The 20,463-nt window shown below is 40.3% G+C and overlaps 1 protein-coding gene across 6 annotated transcripts in view; it reads left to right on the forward strand.

Annotated features, from left to right (window-relative positions):
* The first annotated feature begins 1,670 nt into the window (after window positions 1-1,670).
* LOC120860235 (GTP:AMP phosphotransferase AK3, mitochondrial) overlaps window positions 1,671-20,463 on the forward strand; it is a 21,897-nt gene continuing 3,104 nt past the window's right edge. Inside the window, exons 1-4 of one of the 6 annotated variants that reach the window (XM_040236025.1) lie at window positions 1,671-1,784; window positions 13,131-13,250; window positions 14,226-14,398; window positions 15,267-15,385. In XM_040236025.1, the coding sequence (XP_040091959.1) occupies window positions 13,190-13,250; window positions 14,226-14,398; window positions 15,267-15,385 (353 nt within the window). In that variant the 5' untranslated portion in view covers window positions 1,671-1,784; window positions 13,131-13,189. Of the gene's footprint in view, window positions 1,785-1,992; window positions 2,197-2,314; window positions 2,661-13,130; window positions 13,251-14,225; window positions 14,399-15,266; window positions 15,386-20,463 lie in introns of those variants that run through there. The other 5 variants (XM_040236026.1, XM_040236027.1, XM_040236024.1 and 2 more) reach the window with 5 other exon arrangements.

Below are 20,463 nucleotides of genomic sequence, written 5' to 3' on the forward strand. Positions count from 1 at the left end.
TGCGTGCCCATGGACAAATGACTGTGCTAAGCCCAGATGCCAGGAGATTTCTCAGTTTGACAGTTACTTATTCATTCCTTATTCATAATCAACAAACTTTTGCAAAGCTGCAGTTAGTTGGCGTTTTGTGGGTCCTGGTGATGTGAACACAACACTCAGCTTTTCCTCCCCACTGATAGGATAGTTCCTCAGCTATTTTGTTTGTTTTCTTTCTAAGCCAAATAACCCCAGGATTTTCTTTGAGCTCTCTTTTGTATCTAAACCCTCAAACGTTCCCAGTTTTGCAGATCAGAAGGAGTCTCTATGCACCTGTTCTCCAGTGTTCTGTAACTTGTACTTGTCCAAACTTTTTCATTTTTTTGTTAGTTCTGTTAAGTTTTATGATCCTTTTATTTGCATTCTTTATCTAATCCTTTCAAAGCATTATTTTGATTTTTTTTCTAACTATATGAGCTGATTATTTAATTCTTTTATTTTCATTCTTGCTTTCTTAGTAAGAAATATGAATGAGCTACTAAATTTCTTTCCATGTACAGAGCTGTCTACATATTGAATTCCCCCACCCATTCTCCCAGCTCAGATTCACTGGGGAGCAAGCTTTCTCTTACCATCTCTCTCTGATATAATTTCTATCTTTAAATTGAAAGCAGTTTGGAGCCACTCATTTGGCAACTTATGTGAAGGATGGCACTGTTTATTTTCACAGAACCTTCTCTCTGCCTTAGCATAGTGACCTTCTACAAAAATGGATAACAATAATGGATGACTCTAATGTAATACTGCACACTTAACCTGTGGCTGGCATTGTACTTTATACCCATAATTTGAACAACTCCAAACTAATCTTCCATGCCCATTTTACAGAGGAAATAGGTCTTTTTGTCTTGTGTTTCTATTCCTGGAACATGAAAAACATGCCGTTTTAGGGCCTTTTCTCCTTGACTTTGTCCCTCTCCTTCCACCTTCCCATTCAGTACTCAGAGCAAATAAATGCCATTTCTTCAAAGCTTGACTGACCACTAGATATAAAACAGCCTTCCTCCACGCATTCTATTTTACTTTGTTCAGGTTTGTGTTTTAGTTGCTTAGTCCCGTCCGACTCTGTGTAATCCTGTGGACTGTAGCCCGCCAAGCTCCCATGTCCATGGGATGTCCCAGGCAAGAATACTGGAGTGGGTTGCCATTTCTTTCTCCAGGGGAATCTTCCCCACCTAGGGATCGAACCCAGGTCTCCCGCATTGCAGGAAGATTCTTTACCATCTGAGTTACCTGGGAAGCTCCCTATTTTGTTCATAGTACTTATCTTAAATTACCTTGCTCATTTATCTGCCTCCTCCACTAGACTTTCAGCTGCAGGAGTGGGAATTTAACTGAATAAGTATTTATAGACTCAATAGGTGAGACAATATGTTTGGGCGGGACGAAGGCAAACAATAGAACCTGAGGAAGAGTCAGTATTTTTAGGTTCTGCCGAGTAAAAGCAACAGTTACTTTCGAATCTGAAAGTGTGATCCTGGGAAGTAAGAGACAGCCCTCCACAAACTTGTGACCTAGAACCCTGTGCTCTATTTCGACTGGGATTCCTCTTTGAAATGAGGAGGAGAGCCCTTTGGGTTCACTGCCACCCACTGTGACTACTCAGATAAACGTACCTCAAAAACCTCCGTTAGAAAGCTAGGGAGGATGAAGAGTCTCAGCAGCAGAGAAGGGAGTGGGAGGGACTGCGGGTTTAGGAGGAGGAGAAGGGGAGGACCTCTGTTAACCCTGGGGACCGAGGAGCAAGGGTGAGGGGGCAGCAAGTCGGGGACGCGCAGAGAAGCGCGCCGGGGTCTGGGGAAGCGAGAGCGAGCGCGGTCAATCCTCTGGGACTGAGCAAGATAGGGCCTGGAGTGCACGAGCGGTGAAGGGTGAAGGAGGGTTGGGGGGAAGGGTGATATCCTGTAATCCAGAGGAGCAAAGCGGCGGTCAGAGGTCAGGAGGGGGCGCGGCAGGAGTGGCCAAGTGTCGAGGAACCGGGCGAGGTCTCTCCTGCTGGGACTGGGCAGGACAGGGCGGGGCCCTGACAGGTGTGAGGTGCGGGCCTGAGGGAAGCGGCGGACATCCGGGGGTCACCGAGGAGGGCCCCCGGAGGCGGAGAAAAACAGAGGCGATACGGAGGGGAGCGGGCGGATGGGGACGAGGCGCGGAGGGCCGCAGGTCGCGCGGAGAAGTCGTCGCACTGGCAGGGGTCGCCGCGGGAGCGCCGAGGGTGCGCGGCGTGCGCGGAGGGGGCGGGGCGGGGTGGGGCCACGAGCGGGGTGCGCGGGTCGCGGGGGGCGGGCGCTGCAGCGGCGGGGCGCGGGCGCGGTTGCCCAGTGGCTGTCTCTTCACTTCCGGGAACGCCTGGGCGACAAGGCCGCCCCCTGCTCACCGCGCAGCCAGCCGGCCGGCCCGGGCGGCGAAGTGGGTGAGCGCGCAGTTTCAGGCCGAAGCTCCACTGTCCGCGCGGGCCCGGCCTCTCTCTGCAGCTATGGGGGCGTCTGCGCGGCTACTGCGCGCAGCGATCATGGGGGCGCCGGGCTCTGGCAAGGGTACCGTGTCCTCGCGCATCACCAAACACTTCGAGCTGAAGCACCTCTCCAGCGGGGACCTGCTCAGAGATAATATGCTTCGGGGCACAGGTTGGGAGCCCGGGCGGGAGGGGTGGCCGCGTGCTGTCACCGGTGGGGCTCTGTGGGCGGAGGGGCCAGGGCGCGGGAAGTAGGTCCAGCGAATGCAGGTTCAGGGGTGCGGGCGCAGCCTCTCCCGATTGCCGCCCAGTGAGGAGTCCTCGGACTGCCGAGCCACTGCTCCTCGAAACCTCTGACCTCAGTGCACAGCTTCAGGAGGGTTACTGAGGGAAGGCACTAGAAAGTTAGGACATGTTCGAAGTTCAAAGATGAGACGAAACCACACGGCTTTGAGAAGTTTGTCCAGCCCCAGTCGCAGCTGCTCCTAAGGGTCCACCGAGCTGTGTATGGCTTATTCTCCTCGTGCCTTTGCGCTTGGAGAACTGTTAGCTCTTTCTCTTTTTACTTTTTGTTTGTTAAACTCTATGGAACTTTCTGGTTCTGACCTTTCCCCCATACTCTGATGACCGAGTATTATTTATCCTCATTGCTGTCGCAAAATTGGCTTAAATCTTTAGACACGAAAGCTATTCTTGTGCCTTGTTATCTGAAAGATTGTTTTGTTTCTCATTTCAAATGAGTTCTTATAACTCAGCACAAAATTTAGTCAACAAACTGTACACTGTACAATGGGCGGACTTTATCTTATGTAAATTCTATCTTAAGAAGGCTGTTTTCAAAAAGTCAATGGCAAGGTGAGATTTTTTTTTTTTCTCTCAAAAGCGTTGACCTTTACTTTCCAAAACAAAGTCATTTTGACGCTTCTTTTAGAAAGTAGAACTAATCCCTTACACAAGTTAAGAAAGAATTGGAAACAATTTTGGATGGAAGTATATAATATTAAAAGGAAAGTCCTCTCATTCCCTACCTCAGTCTCATTCTTCAGAGGGGAGTAGTGTCTTGTTTCCTTTTAGAAATCTGTGTTTATGTACAAGTATATATATCTGTATCCTTTGTTTTATGCAATATATAATCCTACTAAAAATGGGTTCTGCACCAGTGTGTTTTCACCGTATATCTGGGATATCTTTCCATCTGAAAACACAGAAATCCGTTTCATTATTTAATGTTTGTGTAGGTGTCTATTTGCTGGATCTGCTATGATTTATTTAACTGATCCCTTACTGATGTGTCATGTAGGTTATTTTCAGGTGAGTTTCCCTTTGTTTTAAAACACTGACTTTTAAATGAAAAGAATAATCACCCCACTGTTTTTTGTTTCTTGGAGTTCTGTGGTTCATCACCTAATCTGGTGAATTAGTAGTTTTATTTGTCTCTTCTAACATTCATCTTCAAAAAAAATCATAAAGTATTTTGTAGTTAATTAAGCTTCATAAGATTAAACTGTTTAGCTCACTTGCTGAGTGTTCTTGATCCTATGTATTGATGTCGTTAGGTAACACTGTATAGTCCCCAGTACTGCAACCCGTTGGGGTAAGATTATCCAAACTGGAGAGGAGTAAGGAATCCGAAAGTGAATCTCTGAAAAATAACTCAGCAGTGAGGCATAACTGCGTGGTTAGAGACCACCTTCAGTGGAGTTAAAGATATGTTAACTTGTGAAAACAGAAAACTTAAAAAAATTAAATTTAAAGCAAATTAACTGAACTTTTAAAATTAAGAAACAAACCTCTTTATCTATAACATCCCTTGACAAGCCCATCATCCTCTTTCTGACTCCACAACGTGAAAAGAGACTAGAGGGAGGCAGGAGAGGGTCTCTGGGAAAGATGTTCAGTCTGCCTCAGACACCTGCTCATTCTGGAGTCTCTACAGGCAGTTCTTTAACAACCAAAAAAAAGCAGGAAATGGAGTTGAGAGAGGTGTCATGAGATTGTTATTACAGATGGTCTGTATCTCAGGTCTAAGAATACATTGTCAATTAATATTTGTGAACGGATTGGATATTTCACACAGGATCAGCACCAGAGGAGAGGTCTAATCTTTTATTTAAAAAATACTGTTTAATGTTTTTTTGATGCGAAGAAAAACATATTTATTATAAAGTAAGAAAAACATGAGAGTATAAAGAAAATTAAAGTCCTTTATAATTCTACCATCCAGACACAACTGTAATTAACTCTGGTGCTTTTTCTTCTATTCTGTTTTTTCTCTTTTTTTTCTCTATTGTATTTGCGTGTGTTTGAAAAATTGTTACAGTCTAAATGATTGTTTGGATACCTTCTTTTACACTTACTGTGATTATGCTCACACATCACTAAGTGGTGTTTAAAATGATATTTAATTTCATCAAGATTGCACAATTATTAATTGAAACATTTTCCTATTATTATACCCTTATGTGGTTAACCATTCTTTGCTATAATTAATATTGTTATGATTATGCTGGTACATGAATATTTGGCAGCATCTCCACTTAACTTCCTTCAAATAAATTCCATACTGTGGAATTTCTATAAATACTGTATCATCAAATAGTGCTAAGGAAGGATGGTACCAAATTACCTTCCAACCACCATTTCACAATGATTAATCCATGTCTGTATTTTATAGCTAGGTTTAAAGTCATCCCAGCAGATGTGATAAAGACCCTGGAAATAAAAGGCAACCTGTTGACAGAAGCAAACCTTGAGTAACTGTAGACCACCACTGAACCCTGGAGTCAGAAAACTTCAGTGTCTGCCCCTTTGTCGTTAGTCCAGCCCTCTCATTTAGAGATGAGGAAACAGAGTTCAGGAGAGGTTAAAGAACTTGCTCAATAATAAAAAGCAGTCACCGGGAGACAAGTGTGAACACCCAGGTCTCTTGTATGCCAATTAAATTACTCTTTCCATTATGCAGTGTTTCCCAAGTTGAGATTCATGAGATAATTTTAGGTAGACACAAAATTTTCTCTAAAATAAAAATAAAATTCAAATTAATAAAATCAATAAAAAATTTTATTTCAACTTGTATTTGAAAAAATGATAATTAGCACACCAACCCTTTAATTTCTTGAACAGTACAGCTTATTAAATTAAAAGAGTCTTTTAAAAAAATCTCTTTTCCCATTTTTTTTTTAAATTTATTTTTAATTGGAGGATAATTGTTTTACAGTGTTGTATTGGCTTCTTCCATACAACAATCTGAATCAGCCATAACAATACATATGTCCCCTCCTTCTTGAAACTTCCTCCCACCCCTCAACTCCATCTCATCCCTCCAGACTGTCACACAGTACTATGTTGAGCACCCTGTGGTGGTGGTTTAGTTGCTAAGTTGTGTTCAACTCTTGCAACCCATGGACTGTAGCCCACCAGGCTCCTCTCTTTCCATGGGATTCTGCAGGCAAGAATACTGGAGTGGGTTGCCATTTCTTTCTTGGGAAGTGGATCTTCCCGACCCAGGAATTGAACACTGCGGGTCTCCTGTGTTGCAGGCAGATTCTCTACCAACTGAGCTACAAGAGCCTGTATTATATAGCAAATTTCCACTGGCTATCTGTTTTACATTCAGCAATATGTGTGTTTCAACACTACTACCTCAGTTTGTCCTACCATCTTCTTCCCGCTGTGTCCAGATTATCTATGGTTGTGTTTCTGTTCCTGCCCTTCAAGTAGGCTCATCAGTACCATTTTTCTAGATTCCATATATATGTGTGTGTTAATGTCTGATATTTGATTTTCTCTTTCTGACTTACTTCATTCTGTGTAACAGGCTCTAGGTTCATTCACCTCACTAGAACTGACTCAAATGTATTTCTTTTTATGGCTAAGTAATATTCCATTGTTTATATGCCCCACATCTTCTTTATCCATTCATCTGTCAGTGGACATGTAGGTTGCTTCCATGTCCCAGCCATTGTAAATAGTGCTGCAGTGAACATTTGGGTACATATGTCTTTTTGAATTATGGTGTTCTTAGGGTATTAGCTCAGTCGTGTCTGACTCTTTGCAACCCCATGGACTGTAGCCTACCAGGCTCCTCCCTCCATGGGATCCTCCAGGCAAGAATAGTGAAGTGGGTTGCCATTTCCTTCTCCAGGGGATCTTCCCAACCCAGGGATCGAACCCAGGTCTCCTTTGTAGCAGGCAGACGCTTTAACCTCTGAGCCACCAGGGAAGCCCAGGGTATATGCTCAGTAGTGGGATTCCTGGGTCATATGGCAGTTTTATTCCTAAAAACACCTGAGTCATTTTAAAGAAATTACATAGTAAATGATAGATCTGCTGTGGCAGAAATTGTACGGTTTCCATGTGATTGTCCAAAGTTTGAGAAACTGCACTGCAGCTTGGTGCTTCTCAAAAACATAATCCTGGACTAAATGAACCCCTTTTGAATCTCGTTTGTTCTCATTTGTAAATTGAGAAAATTGAACTCGGTAGGTAATCCTGAAAACATTTGTCAGCTCCCAGGTTTCTGTATATCTAACAAAACTTTTAGTTTGTACACCCAGACAGCATAGATGTGCCTCGTCAGAATGGTATTGACAGTAGAGCAAATTATTTTTGTAATGGCAAAATTTTTTATTTGTAATAGGTAATACATTTACTTGGTTTTGAACTCCAAAAAATATAAAAGGACATTTAGTGAAAAGATTCTTCCAGAGCTATTTCATGCACATACAATCCATTGTTTATCTCTTCCTTTTTTTCCTTTTTTATACAAATCACAATAAACTACATGCAGTTTCCTACCTTTAACAATATTGCTTTCCATGAGGATTGCTCCATTTCTTTTTTTCTAACAAAGTAAGGTAGGCCTTTTTAAAATTCCATGGCTGGAATCCAGGATAATCCAGGCAGCTCATCTCTTCATCTATCCAGTTATTCATCTATGGATTTATCAAGCTGGGTACTGGCAACAACAGAGACAAATATATTTCACTGGAGGTGCTCAAGTCAGAACATGCACAGTCAGATGGCGATTAGTCTACTTGGGCTGCCATATAGAATAGCACAGACCAGGTAGGTTAAACACTAGAAGTTTATTTTCTCATCGTCCTGGAAGCTAGAAGTTCAAGACCAAAGTGCCAGCAGGGTTGGTTTTCTGGTGTGGCCTCTCTTGCTGGCATACAAATGGCCTCCTTCTCACTGGATCCTCATGTGGACTTTCTTCTGTTGTGTACATTCTTGATGTCTCTTCCTCTTCATGTAAGGACACCAGTCATACTGGATTAAAGTCCCCCTTTTTGACCTTATTTAGCCTTGATTACCTACCTAAAGACTCCCATTTCTAAATACAGCCACATTGGGGGGCAGGGCTTCAACATACAGATTTTAAGGGGCACACTTCTGTTTATATCAACATGGGAACAGGTAGTTTCAACAGTGTGATAAGTGCTCCAACAGAGATAAGTCTGTGACATTAGCGAAGTCCAGAGCAGGAACTTTTGATTGCCTCAGAGGTTAAGGGACATCTCATCAGGAAGTACCTTGAAAGATGAGCAAGAGCTTATCAGGCAACAGAGAAGAGAAAGAGGCTTGTGCAAAGGCTTGGGGAACATAAAGGATGTACAACTCCTTGTTGGGGCCATGGTTTGAGGGTTGTGTGGCAATGGTGAGGAGGTAAGTAGAGGAGAGAGATGAGGCCAGACCTACTTGGGCCTTGAGTTGAGATTCTGTCCTGAAGCAGGGAGAAATATAGACCTGGAATGGGAGTTTCTTCTAAGTGCTTCACTGAAGAGGTTTCAGCTTGAGTGATGGTTGGAGGGAGAACAACTGTCAAGGGATGTTTCAATTTTCAGTATTATTCTTGTGAGGTATCCCATGCATGAAAGTATTATGATTTCTATGATGGTTAGAAGAATAAAATGAATACCAAAATGTGGAATATCCATACAGAATTCTATTATTTAGCCATAAGAAGAAGTATTGATACTTGCATGAATATTACCCATGGACATTACCCACCATCAGGCAGAAAACCAGTACCTTTAGGGTCACCACATGTGCCAACCTACCGCATCTTCCCACCCTGCCAGAGGTAACCACTAGGTTGACTCAGAGTCTTTATTATTTGAGAAAGTCTTTTTTTCTAAACCCTTGATTGGGTGTAAAGCTATCATTTGATACATTCCCTCTTGTTCTAGTTTTGTTTTGCTTCAACATGTTTTTAAAGTAAAGATGTATATACGTTATAAAAAAGCTAAAAGCAGTTTTGTCAGAAACTAGATTAATTCTCTAGCTCCTTCTCTTGGCATATGTAAAAGAGAACTGTATTTACAGGTTGGTCAGGCCCTCTTTTGTACTTCATAAATGCTCAAACATAAGTTGTTTCTAGATCATTCAGATATGAGGTGTGGTTGGCTTGAGGATTGTTATAAGAATGACTAGATATTAAAAGGAGACATAAAATTAACAATTTTTTTGTATAATACAAATATCATCTCTCAGATTAATATTGCTGTGTTTTAGAATTTCTCATTATTATCCTTAAAAATCAAAAGCTAGTTTTAACCCTTCCTATTTTCCTGTAACCTTCCTTTTCTATTTTTGTTTGTGTACAACTTAATAGAAAATTAGCTTGTTTTGAATGATTTAGTTTTAAACTACCTTTTGGGTTTTGTAGGTGTGGAAGCTCACATATTTGTTAATTTTTGGAATCAAAAAAGAAACAGTCTTTTTAGTGAGGAGTCTATTTAGATACAGCATTAAATTATAGGCAATCAAGGGAATAAAAATTTACTGACTGTCCAAAGAGTATGCTGGACAAGAGTCCTTCGATAATTTTAACAGGGGATGAAAACCTGAAATGTAAACAAACTGCTTACATTTTGATATAGAGAGTTGAATCATTTTTATTTTTTCTTTTAAATGAAAGCATTATGGACTTCAGATTTTAAAAACTGTTGTGTTTAGTGATATAGAAAGTTGTTAGTGATAGTGAAAAAGATTGTTAGACTATGCATGGAATTATCTATTCACAAAGTGTCTGTAGGTTTTAATGTTAACAGTTTTGATGATAATTATCTAAGTAGTGCTGAGTTATATAGGTTATATGAGTGGCTTTTTTTTCTCTTGTTTTGCTTACCAGGTATTTTTTGTCTTTACTTTCTTTTTTAAAAAAACCTTTTTTAAGATATAATTCACATACCATAAAATTAACTCTTAAGTTATGAATCCTTGTGTTTTTTTTTTTAATTTTTTTGTTAAAGGATAATTGCTTTACAGAATTTTGTTGTTTTCTGTCAACCTTCACCATGAATCAGCCATAGGTATACATATGTCCCCTCCCTTTTGAACCTCCCTCCCACTTTCCTCCCCATCCCACCCCTCTAGGTTGATACAGAGTCCCTGTTTGAGTTTTCTGAGCCATACAGCAAATTCCCATTGGCTGTCTGTAATTAAGTTTCCATGTTACTCTTTCCATACATCTCACCCTCTCCTCCCCTCTCCCCATGTCCATAAGTCTATTCTCTCTGTTTGTCTATTGTTGCCCTATAAATAAGTTCTTTGGTACCATTCTTCTAGATTCCATATATGTGTGTTAGAATACAATATTTATCTTTCTCTTTCTGACTCACCTCACTCTGTATAGTAGTTTCTAGGTTCATCCACCTCATCAGAACTGACTCAATGCATACCTTTTTATGGCTGAGTAATATTCCACTGTGTATATGTACCACAACTTCTTTATCCTTTCATCTGTTGATGGACATCTAGGTTGCTTTCATGTTCTAGCTATTGTAAATAGTGCTGCAATGAACAATGGGATACATATGCCTTTTTCAGTTTTGGTTTCCTCAGGGTATATGCCTAGGAGTGGGATTGCTGGGTCATGTGGTGGTTTTATTCCTAGTTTTTTAAGGAATCTCCATACTGTCTTCCATAGCGGCTGTATCAATTTACATTCCCACCAACAGTGCAAGAACATTCCCTTTTCTCCACACCCTCTCCAGCATTTATTGTTTGTAGACTTTTTGATGATGGCCATTCTGACCGGTGTGAGGTAATATCTCATTTTAGTTTTGATTTGCATTTCTCTGATAATGAGCAATGTTGAGCATCTTTTCATGTGTTTGTTAGCCATCTGTATTCTATGGAGAAATGTCTGTTTAGGTCTTTTTTCCACTTTTTGATTGGGTTGTTTATTTTTCTGCCATTGAGTTGTATGAGCTGCTTGTATATTTTGGAAATTAATCCTTAGTCAGTTGTAGTAATTTGCTGTTATTTTCTCCCATTCTGAGAGTTGTCTTTTCACATTACTTATAGTTTCCTTTGCTATGCAAAAGCTTTTAAGTTTAATCAGGTCCCACGTTTACTTTTGTTTTTATTTCTGTTACTCTAGGAGGTGAGTCATACATGATCTTGCTTTGATTTATGTGATTGAGTGTTCTGCCTATGTTTTCCTCTAAGAGTTTTATAGTTTCTGGTCTTACATTTAGGTCTTTAATCCATTTTGAGTTTATCTTTGTGTACAGTGCTAGGAGGTGTTCTAATTTCATTCTTTAACATGTAGCCGTCCAGTTTTTCCAGCACCATTTATTGAAGAGGCTGTCTTTGCCCCATTTTTGCCTCCTTTGTCAGAAATAAAAGTACCCATAGGTGCATGGGTTTATTTCTGGGCTTTCTATCTTGTTCCATTGATCTATATTTCTGAATCAGTGTTTTTTTTTTTCTTTAAATTACATTCAGAGTTGTGCAACCATCACCACAGTCACCCTGTTCCCATTAGCAGTCACTTTCCATTTCCTCCCAATATTGCCAGCCCTGGACAACCACTGATTTTTCTTCTCTCTCTCTAGACTTGCCTACTCTGAACATTTCATATAAATGGAGTGATGTAAGATGTTTTTTGTGTCTGGCTTCTTCCACTTAGCATGTTTTAAAAATTCATACACTATGTAACATGTATCAGTACTTCTTTTTATGGCTAAATAATAGAATTTTGTATGGATATTCCACATTTTATTTACCCACTTGTCACTTGATGAACATTTGGGTTGTTTCCAATTTTTGGCTATTGTGAATAATGTTGCTATGGACATTCATATATAAGTTTTTCTGTGAGCTAATGTTTTTATTTCTTTTGAGAAAATATACCTAAGAGTTGAATTGCTGCATCATATTGTAACTCTGTTTAAACTCTTGAAAAACTGCCAGACTGTTTTCTGAATTGCCTACATCAGTGTTAAGGACTCAGCCCTGGAGAATTGTGATTTTCCTCAATACTCTTGGTGAGTTTGAGCTTTATGTCCCCCAGCATGGTGGTCAAAAGCCTGACAACAGAAATGTTGCACACCAGCAATATATGAGGGTTTCAGTTTCTCAACATTCTTGCCAACACTCGTTAGGTCTTTTTGATTACAGCCATCCTGGTGAATGTGAAGTGATGTCTCATTGTGGTGCACACATATTAAGTATGTGGACCTTTCCAATACAGTGTTTTAGTGAGTCCAGGGTGCTCTCAGGCCCAGTTCCAGATACTGTTTGTAAATCTAAGCAGTGCTTCTGTCAAATGGCAGCCAATTTCCATGTAGTTAATGTGCTTAGTTAGAAATCTGAAGTTTCATGAATTTGACAATTTAGGATCTTTTCTGAAGTCAGTATGTCAGTTCATACCAGGAATTATGAAAACAGTCATAAGCATTGACTCTTTAATCTCTGATTCCTGAGAATTTATCCATCAGAAATAACTCAGAAGCACCCCCCCCCCAAAAAAAAGAAAATAGAAAAAGAATGTTAAGATCTTTAAAAGCAGAAGTGGTAGGGAAAAATCAAGACTAATTTAAAATTTTAAATGTCCAACAGTATATACTGCCATGATAGAGTGTATTTTTATCAAATATAGATATATTTTCCAAAGATGACTGAATGACTATATAAAATCTCTGAAAAGTATTTACAAAATGATGGTTAAGTGAACAAACACAAAAATGTAAGTGCACAGATTATTACAGTGGCATTACAAATTCTGTATGGGTGTAAATAATTTGCTAACAGATGATGAGAAAATCAAAATACCATTGCACAAGAATAACATATAATTGTAGGTAATATTTTAAAGTGTTCATAAATGCTTTTCAGTGTACTTTATTTATAAAAAATGTAACAATCACAGTGTTGATCTGGTCAAAACCTGAATTGTGACAACAGCATCTACTTTAGAGGATTAGAAAAATATCTACAGTAACAAGATCTCAGGTACTTAAGCTGAGCCACTTAAAAATAATGACTATTTCAGTTTCTTATTAAGAAAATAATTTTAGTGTATATGTTTTTCTGATAGAAAATTTAGAAAAATACAGAAAAGTACAAATATGTTAAATCACATAATTCTATCACAGAGATGACTACTGCTAACATATTGCTTTATATCTTTTCATTATTTTTACATTTATCTATTTTTATATGATGAAAATTTTGAAATAGGCATTGATTATTTTACAATCTCTTTTTATCACAAAAGTTGATGACGCACATTTTCAAATGAGTGTGTTTATCCAGGGGGCTTCTTTAGGCAGCCAGTTTCCTAGAGGCTTAGAATGGGATAGAATAAAGGCACTTGCTGACTTGCCTTTTTTTCCTGCCTCTAATGTAGAAATTGGTGTTTTAGCCAAGACTTTCATTGACCAAGGGAAGCTCATCCCAGATGACGTCATGACTCGGTTGGTCCTTCATGAGCTGAAAAATCTCGCCCAGTATAACTGGATGTTGGATGGTAGGTGGAGCATTGAGAATATTTCAGCTGCCCAAAAGGATGCATGCAGACTGGAGCGTGAGCATTGCACGTGCTACAGAAACAGATGGCGGGCAGGACTGTGTGCTGCCACTCCTGACCCTGGGGACTTGGGGGCCAGTCGTCTTCTCTGTCCTGCTTCTTTTTTTAAATGCAAAGAGGGAAGTGCACTGCATTATTTCTAAGCTCCTTCAGATATGACTTTTGTTCCTGCTCCCCTTTTTGAGAATATTTAGGATGAGGCAGGGTCCCAGAAGGAAGAAGGAAGGACGGAGGGTAACTTATAGTAAGATGTAAACTTCCCCCAGCCAGGGGTGCCGCGGGATCCTTGAGGATAGGTTGATTTTTTAGTTTTTAGAGGGAGGTCTTTATTACAAGGAATTTGCTTATGCAGTTATGAGGCGGACACGTTTCAGGATATTCAGAGTGGGTTAGGAAGCTGGGGACCCAGGAGAGCTGGTAGTGTGATGGTGTAGTTCGAGTCTGAAGGCTGGTGAAACCTAGGAAGACCTGATGTTTGAGTTTGAGTCCAAAGGCAGGAAAAAGCCATATCCCACTCCAGGGCAGTCAGATAGGAGGAATTCCCCCTTATCTTCTGGAGAGGGCCAGCCCTTTGTTCCATCCAAGCCCTCAATGGATTAGACGGGGCCCACCCACATTAGGGATAATAGTCTGCTTTACTCAGGCAACTGATTTAAATGTTAATCCCCCCACACACACACACACAAAACACCCTCATAGACATATCCAAAATATTGTTTGACCAAATATTTGAGCAACCTTTGGTCTGGACAAGGTAACATATAAAATATTAACTATCAGGGTTGCCCTACAAGTGTCATCAGCCTTCCTGGTGTTACTGCTTTTGTTCAAGTTGCTCAACATTAATTTTCTTCCTTCTCCCCCTCTCCCCTTGGTCCTTTCTTTCTTTGTTCATTTTTAACTTAATTTGTAAAGGCTTTCCAAGGACACTTCCGCAGGCAGAAGCCCTGGATAGAGCCTATCAAATAGACACAGTGATTAACCTGAATGTGCCTTTTGAGGTCATCAAGCAGCGCCTTACTGCTCGCTGGATCCATCCAGGCAGTGGCCGTGTCTACAACATCGAGTTCAACCCTCCCAAAACCATGGTGAGTAGTTGGGGTAGAACTGATTTTGCCTTCTGCGTAGCCAGCTGTCTCCGGATGACAGATGACGTCTGTCATCCGGAGACAGTTGCCCTCAAAGATTACGTTGATACTCCTGGATGACCAGAACTCCAGAGGGCATGATCTCAGATTCCTTGCATAGTCTGCTGGTTTAGTCCAGTCAACTTGGTGGTAAAGACATCCCCAGAGGCAACAGGGGTTTGTTGTTCCTTCAAAAGCATGTGTTGATTTTCCACTCTGCCAGGTGTTGTGTTAAGAATTGGGGCAGTAGGGATTAATGACACCTTGGGTTATTTAGGGCTTACAGTTCAGATTCTCAATCTGTAGCTGAATCCTTTTCATATATGTATGATATCACAGGCTTCCCTGGTGGTTCAGATGGTAAAGAATCTACCTGTAATGCAGGAGACCCGGGTTTGATCCCTGCGTCAGGAAGATCCCCTGGAGAAGGGAATGGCTACCCACTCCAGTATTCTTGCCTGGAGAATTCCATGGACAGGGGAGCCTGGGAGGCTACAGTTGCAAAGAGCTGGACATGAATGAGTGACTAACACTTTTTTTCATAATATAATGCATATAATATACATGTAATATATAATACCAAATTATTTAGAGGCTGCTTAAAGAACCTTTTGCTGTAAAGAGAAGGTGATTGCCACCGTGGAAACATTCCTGGGGTCTCATGGCACTGTGTTGCAATGACCTGGGTTTGAATTTGATTCCATTTATTTAAAAAGCACATTTTTGTGTGGTGCTTACATAGATGTCTGTTTACAAATCAGTTAACTACCTATAAAAATATCCTTCAAAACTATGGTACTTGATGCCAGCCCTTCTAACTCCCACTTAGGGAATTGATGATCTGACTGGGGAGCCTCTTGTTCAGCGTGAGGATGATAGACCAGAGACAGTTGTCAAGAGACTGAAAGCTTATGAAGCCCAAACAGAGCCCGTCCTGGAGTACTACCGGTGAGTTGGTTGCTTTTCAGAATTTCTCTTATATGATGAATCACTAAATCATTTTCTGATCTTTCATGCTTTCCAGCCAAAATGCTAAAATACCAGATGATCCAACTCGAGTTAGTTTAAATAATAAAAGGAAATTTATTATGACACAAATCCAGGAGGTAGTTTGGGCTTCAGCTGCCCCCAGGTTTGATCAGAATTTTGCTCATCTCCGGTTTGTATTGGCTCTGTCCTTATACTTCCTGCATAGTTGCTGATGGTTGCTAGAGGCAGGCACAGCATCCTCTTTATGAAAGGGTGAGGGGTCACCTTTTCCCCAGTGAACAGAAGTGCTAAAATTAACCAATTTGAGCAGCTACTGTGGTCAGAGAATGCCTTGCATTCTAGGCCTAGGTTACTGTGCGTTTCTGAGCCAGTCACTGGGATGGGAGAGATTATACTGATTGGTTCACACCCAGAGCAGGCAGTGGGTCAGTCTCACCCAAACTCTGCTGTCTGGTGGAGGGAAGGAGGGCTGGTGTGAATGCCAGGAAGGCAAACCTAATGGTGCCCACTCCCTGTGACAGTAGAGGACACTATAGCACAAAAGCTTCTCAAAGGGAAACTAATCCTCAGATCATTTATTTGGCAAATAGTGTTTAAAAGTTTTCATTTTTATATAGTTTTGTTAACTCCTCAGGGAATTCATATCCCACCACAAATACAGGAACTCTAGTGAATTAATGTTTGGCTCGGGCCAAGAAACAATTCTGTTTCTTTATTCAGCCTTCCCCTCTCCTAACAGAGGGTTGATTACATTCACTTTCCTTTATTCATTCACTTACTGAATAATGACTCAGCATTAAGACAGGACAGTGCTGTGGTTAGAGCACTGACTCTGGAGCTAGAGTGCCTAAGTTCAAATCCCAGCTCACCATTTTATTAACTTGGCCTTAACTTCCCGCTTAACCTCTGTTTTCTTCCATGCAAAATGGGATTGAGACTGGAGGGTTGAAAGGTGGAGTTAACATGTGTAATTCTTAGAATTGTGTCTGACACACATTAAGTGCTATATGATTATTGGCTATTACTATTGTTGTTGTAATTGAGTAACTATGCAGTGAATTCTGAAGTAGCAGTCTCCAAATTATTTTAAGAGTTATTTTTGGAGGATGAAATTACAAGGAAATTGGCAATTCACTTTCTTCACTAACTGTTAGTATAATTTTGTGATTGTATAATGAGCCTGGCTCCTGCAGATTACCAGCTGTGTGGCCCTGGGCAAAGTGTTTGAACATCTGTGCCATGAATTCTTCATTTGTAAAATCAGAGCAATTATTATATAGTACCTTCCTTATAGGGTTGTTAAGGGAATTAAATGAGAGAATCCATACAAAGACTTAAAAACAGTCCTGGCACTGTTGAATCATTCAGTATTGATGAATGTTGTTTACCCTGTGGACACTATGCTAGGCCAGTGATCCACACAGATAATTAGACCCAGTCTTTGCCAAGCCCCAAAGAAACTCAGCTTTCTTTGTGAGGCAAAATGCTATGTAAACAGTATTTATCATATAGTGTGATAGGTGCTTATATCAATCAGGAACCCAATTCACACAGGCTTTAGCAAAAGGGAAATTTATTGGTCATGTAACTGAAAAGTCCAGAGGTAGATGGTTTGGGTCCAGGTGTTCAAACAGAGTCATCAGGCCTCTGTCACTCTTAGCTTTGTTTTCCTGTGTTGGCACCAATCTCAGGTGGGTTCTATCTGTGTGAGCCCCTCAACATTCCAGCTCACCTCCTTCCAGTTCATCTATCCCAGAAAAAGAGAGCCTCTTTGCCCTCAAAAGCCATGGAGTTGGCACTAACTAGCTCTGGTCATGTCCATCCTTGAAGCTGGGAGGTGGGGACTATCCCATCTGAGTCTCATGGACTGAATTTAGTGAAAAGGTTGTTTCCCAAAAGGGGTTTGTTATTCATTCAAAAGTAACTAGAAGAAGGGAGAGCACATTGTTGCTGAGCTGGTAACAACACTGTGAGGCTATTAACGGAAGTCATGACTGACTGTAGTGGAAGTACAGTGGCTGTAAGCATTAGTTCTGTAAAATGTGGGAGGGGAAGTTGGGGAAGGCTGTAGAGATGAAGTATATGTCTTGGGTCCCTATCTCAGGAGATACCCTCATCTTTCTGAGCTTCTGGCTTTTGCTACCTCTTGCCCTTAATGGAAACTTTTCCCTCTAAGCTCCTGTACATAGATCTAGGACTGGACTTAACCAACAGTTTAAAATGGTATTTGCAGTAACCTTAGTGAGAATCAGCATTGTTATTTTAAAATACTGACAGTTACGTTGTTGCTTTTAAAACTCTTCTCAGCTGTGGACATTTGATAGTATAACTAGGTCGCTATTTACAAGCAACATGATGCTCTTTTTGGAGGACCAATAGCTTAAGCCAGTTCCATTTTATTACATAGGCATGAAGGTGACAAATGTTCGTCCAAGATTCAGCCTTAGGACTGAATAGGTGTGCATAGTTGTTCCCTTGGAAGCAACGTGTTAACCCACTTGTGACATAGGCTTGATTTTAAGGTAGCTCTTCAAGAGGCTTACAACAGTTAAGAAGCTTGTTCTATTGAAAACTTTATAAGAAGCTTGTGAACTTAGAAGCAGGAGGGGTTTAGCAGATGTTTCTTAACCCAGAAAACAGTGGGAATTATTTAAGTTAGTCTTTAACTGTGGCAAATCTTATGAGGAATGCATTAAGGAATGTTTTTGTTCCCAGTGGAACATCTTAAAATCTAGTGAAAAACTTGGAGAGGTATGACTGATCCTGTTTTTAGAAAGTTATAAACCAGAGTTCTTCATTTGCTTTTCTGGAGCTTTAAAGCCAGTGTGTATATGAGTAGTTGGAGGAGGAGGATAAACAATTGGAATGCCAGAATCTCTGGCAGGAATTTTTCTGTTTTGAAAAACAACCCCTGGATTTTGATCCTTCTCACCATCGAACCTCAAGGAACTAGTGAATACAGACTGATTGCTGGCCTGGTAAAAAGCCAGACAAATCTGCCTGGGAAGAAATGGAGAAACCCAGTAGGAAACATGATAAAAACAACATTCTAGAATTCCCCTTTCCTTTAAAATTCAGGAGGAGGGCACAGAGGAAAAAAAAACCTAGGTGAAAGAAGGAAGGCTCATCAAGTATTAGGAAGCTGTCTTGCAAAGAGGTAAGCAGACAACAGAAAGCCAAGGGTGTTCTAGTGTCTGACAGAACCCGTGTTTTGAAGCCTACTACCATTTTGGTGATTCAGGTTATTACTTTACATCCCTAACACAGTTTCATCAGTAAAATAATGAAACTTGAGTTTTAAATAGGATTCAATTATATGTAAAGCACTTAGCATGTGCTCAGAAAATGATAGATGCATCTTAAGTGACCATTTCTGTTAGACTGAGGGCACAACTGAAACCAAAATCTAGGTTTTCCAGCACCCAGCCAAGTGCCTTTCGTTCTTGATCACACAGATCTGTACTTACTGAGACCATTAAATCCACACTATTATCTTTAAAAAAAAAAAGAAAGAAAGTAATTAATTTGTTTTTGGCTATGCCAAGTGGCACGTGGAATCTTAGTTCTCTACTCAGGGATTGAACCTGAATTGGGAAGTCCTCAACCTATCCATTAAAAAAAATTTTTTTATGATAAAAGCCATTTTGACAGGTGTGAGTTGATCTGATTTTGGTTTTGATTTGTATTTCCCTGATGATTAGTGATGGTGAACATCTTTTCATGTGTCTATTTGCCATCTGTATGTCTTTGGAAAAAGACATGTTAAGGTCCTCTGCCCATTTTAAAATCCGGTTGTTTATTTTCTTTTTGATGTTGGGTTTTGTATATTTTGGATATTAACCTCTCATCAGATATATCATTTGCAAATATCTTCTCCCATTCAGTAGGGTGCCTTTTCATTTTCTTGATCTTCCTTGGCTATAGAAAATCTTTTTAGTTTGATGTAGTCCCATTTGTTTATTTTTGCTTTTGTTTCCCTTGCCTGAGGAGACAGATCATATATATATATATATATAAAATATACACATACACACAATATATATATCATCTATATATATATACACACAATGTATATACATGTTGTATATATATTAAGGCTGATTTCAAAGAGTGTACTGCCTGTGTTTTCTTCCAGAAGTTTTATGACTTCAGATCTTACATTTAGGTCTTTAATCCTTCTTGATATTGTGTGAGAAAGTAATCTAGTTTTATTCTTTTGTGTGTAGCTGTCCAGTTTTTCCAACACCATTTATTGAAGAAGCTGCATTTTCTCCCTTGTATACTCTTGCCTTCTTTGTCATAGATTAGCCTGACCATACTGCAGGTTATTTCTGGGCTGCCTATTCAGTTCCGTTGGTCTGTGTATCTGGTTTTGTGCTAGTGCCATTACTATTTTGGTTACTGTAGCTATGCAGTACAGCCTGAAGTCAGGGAGCATGATGTCTCCAGCTCTGTTGTTTCTCAAGGTTGTTTTGGCTATCCCGGGTCTTTTGTGTATCCAGATTTTAGACTTTTTGTTCTAGTGCCATGAAAAATGCCATTGAGCACTTCCCTGGTGGTCCAGTGGTTAGGAATCCACTTTGCAATGCAAGGGATGCTGGTTTGATCCCTGGTCCAGGAAGATCTCACATGACACAGGGCAGCTGAGCTCACCTGCCACAACTAATGAGCCTGTGAGCTGCAACTACTGAGTGCCTTAGAGCCTGTGCTCTGCATCAGGAGAACCGCTGCAGTGAGGAGCCCTCGCACCACGAGTAGCCCACACTTGCTGCACCTAGAGAAAGCCCACACAGCAATGAAGACCCAACACAGCCAAAATAAACAAACATTAAAAAAAAATGCTGTTGGTATTTTGTTAGGAATTGCATCGAATCCATAGATTGTCTTGCATAGTATGGTCATTTTAACAATACTAATTGTTCCAATCCATGAACAGGATATATCTTTCCATTTTTTAATGTCTTTTTCAGTTTCTTTCATCAGTGCCTTATAGTTTTCCAAGTATAGGTTCTTTACCTGCTTGATTAGATTTATTC

This window comes from Oryx dammah, unplaced genomic scaffold (genome assembly GCF_014754425.2).
Source record: "Oryx dammah isolate SB20612 unplaced genomic scaffold, SCBI_Odam_1.1 HiC_scaffold_11050, whole genome shotgun sequence".
Taxonomy (NCBI): domain Eukaryota; kingdom Metazoa; phylum Chordata; class Mammalia; order Artiodactyla; family Bovidae; genus Oryx; species Oryx dammah.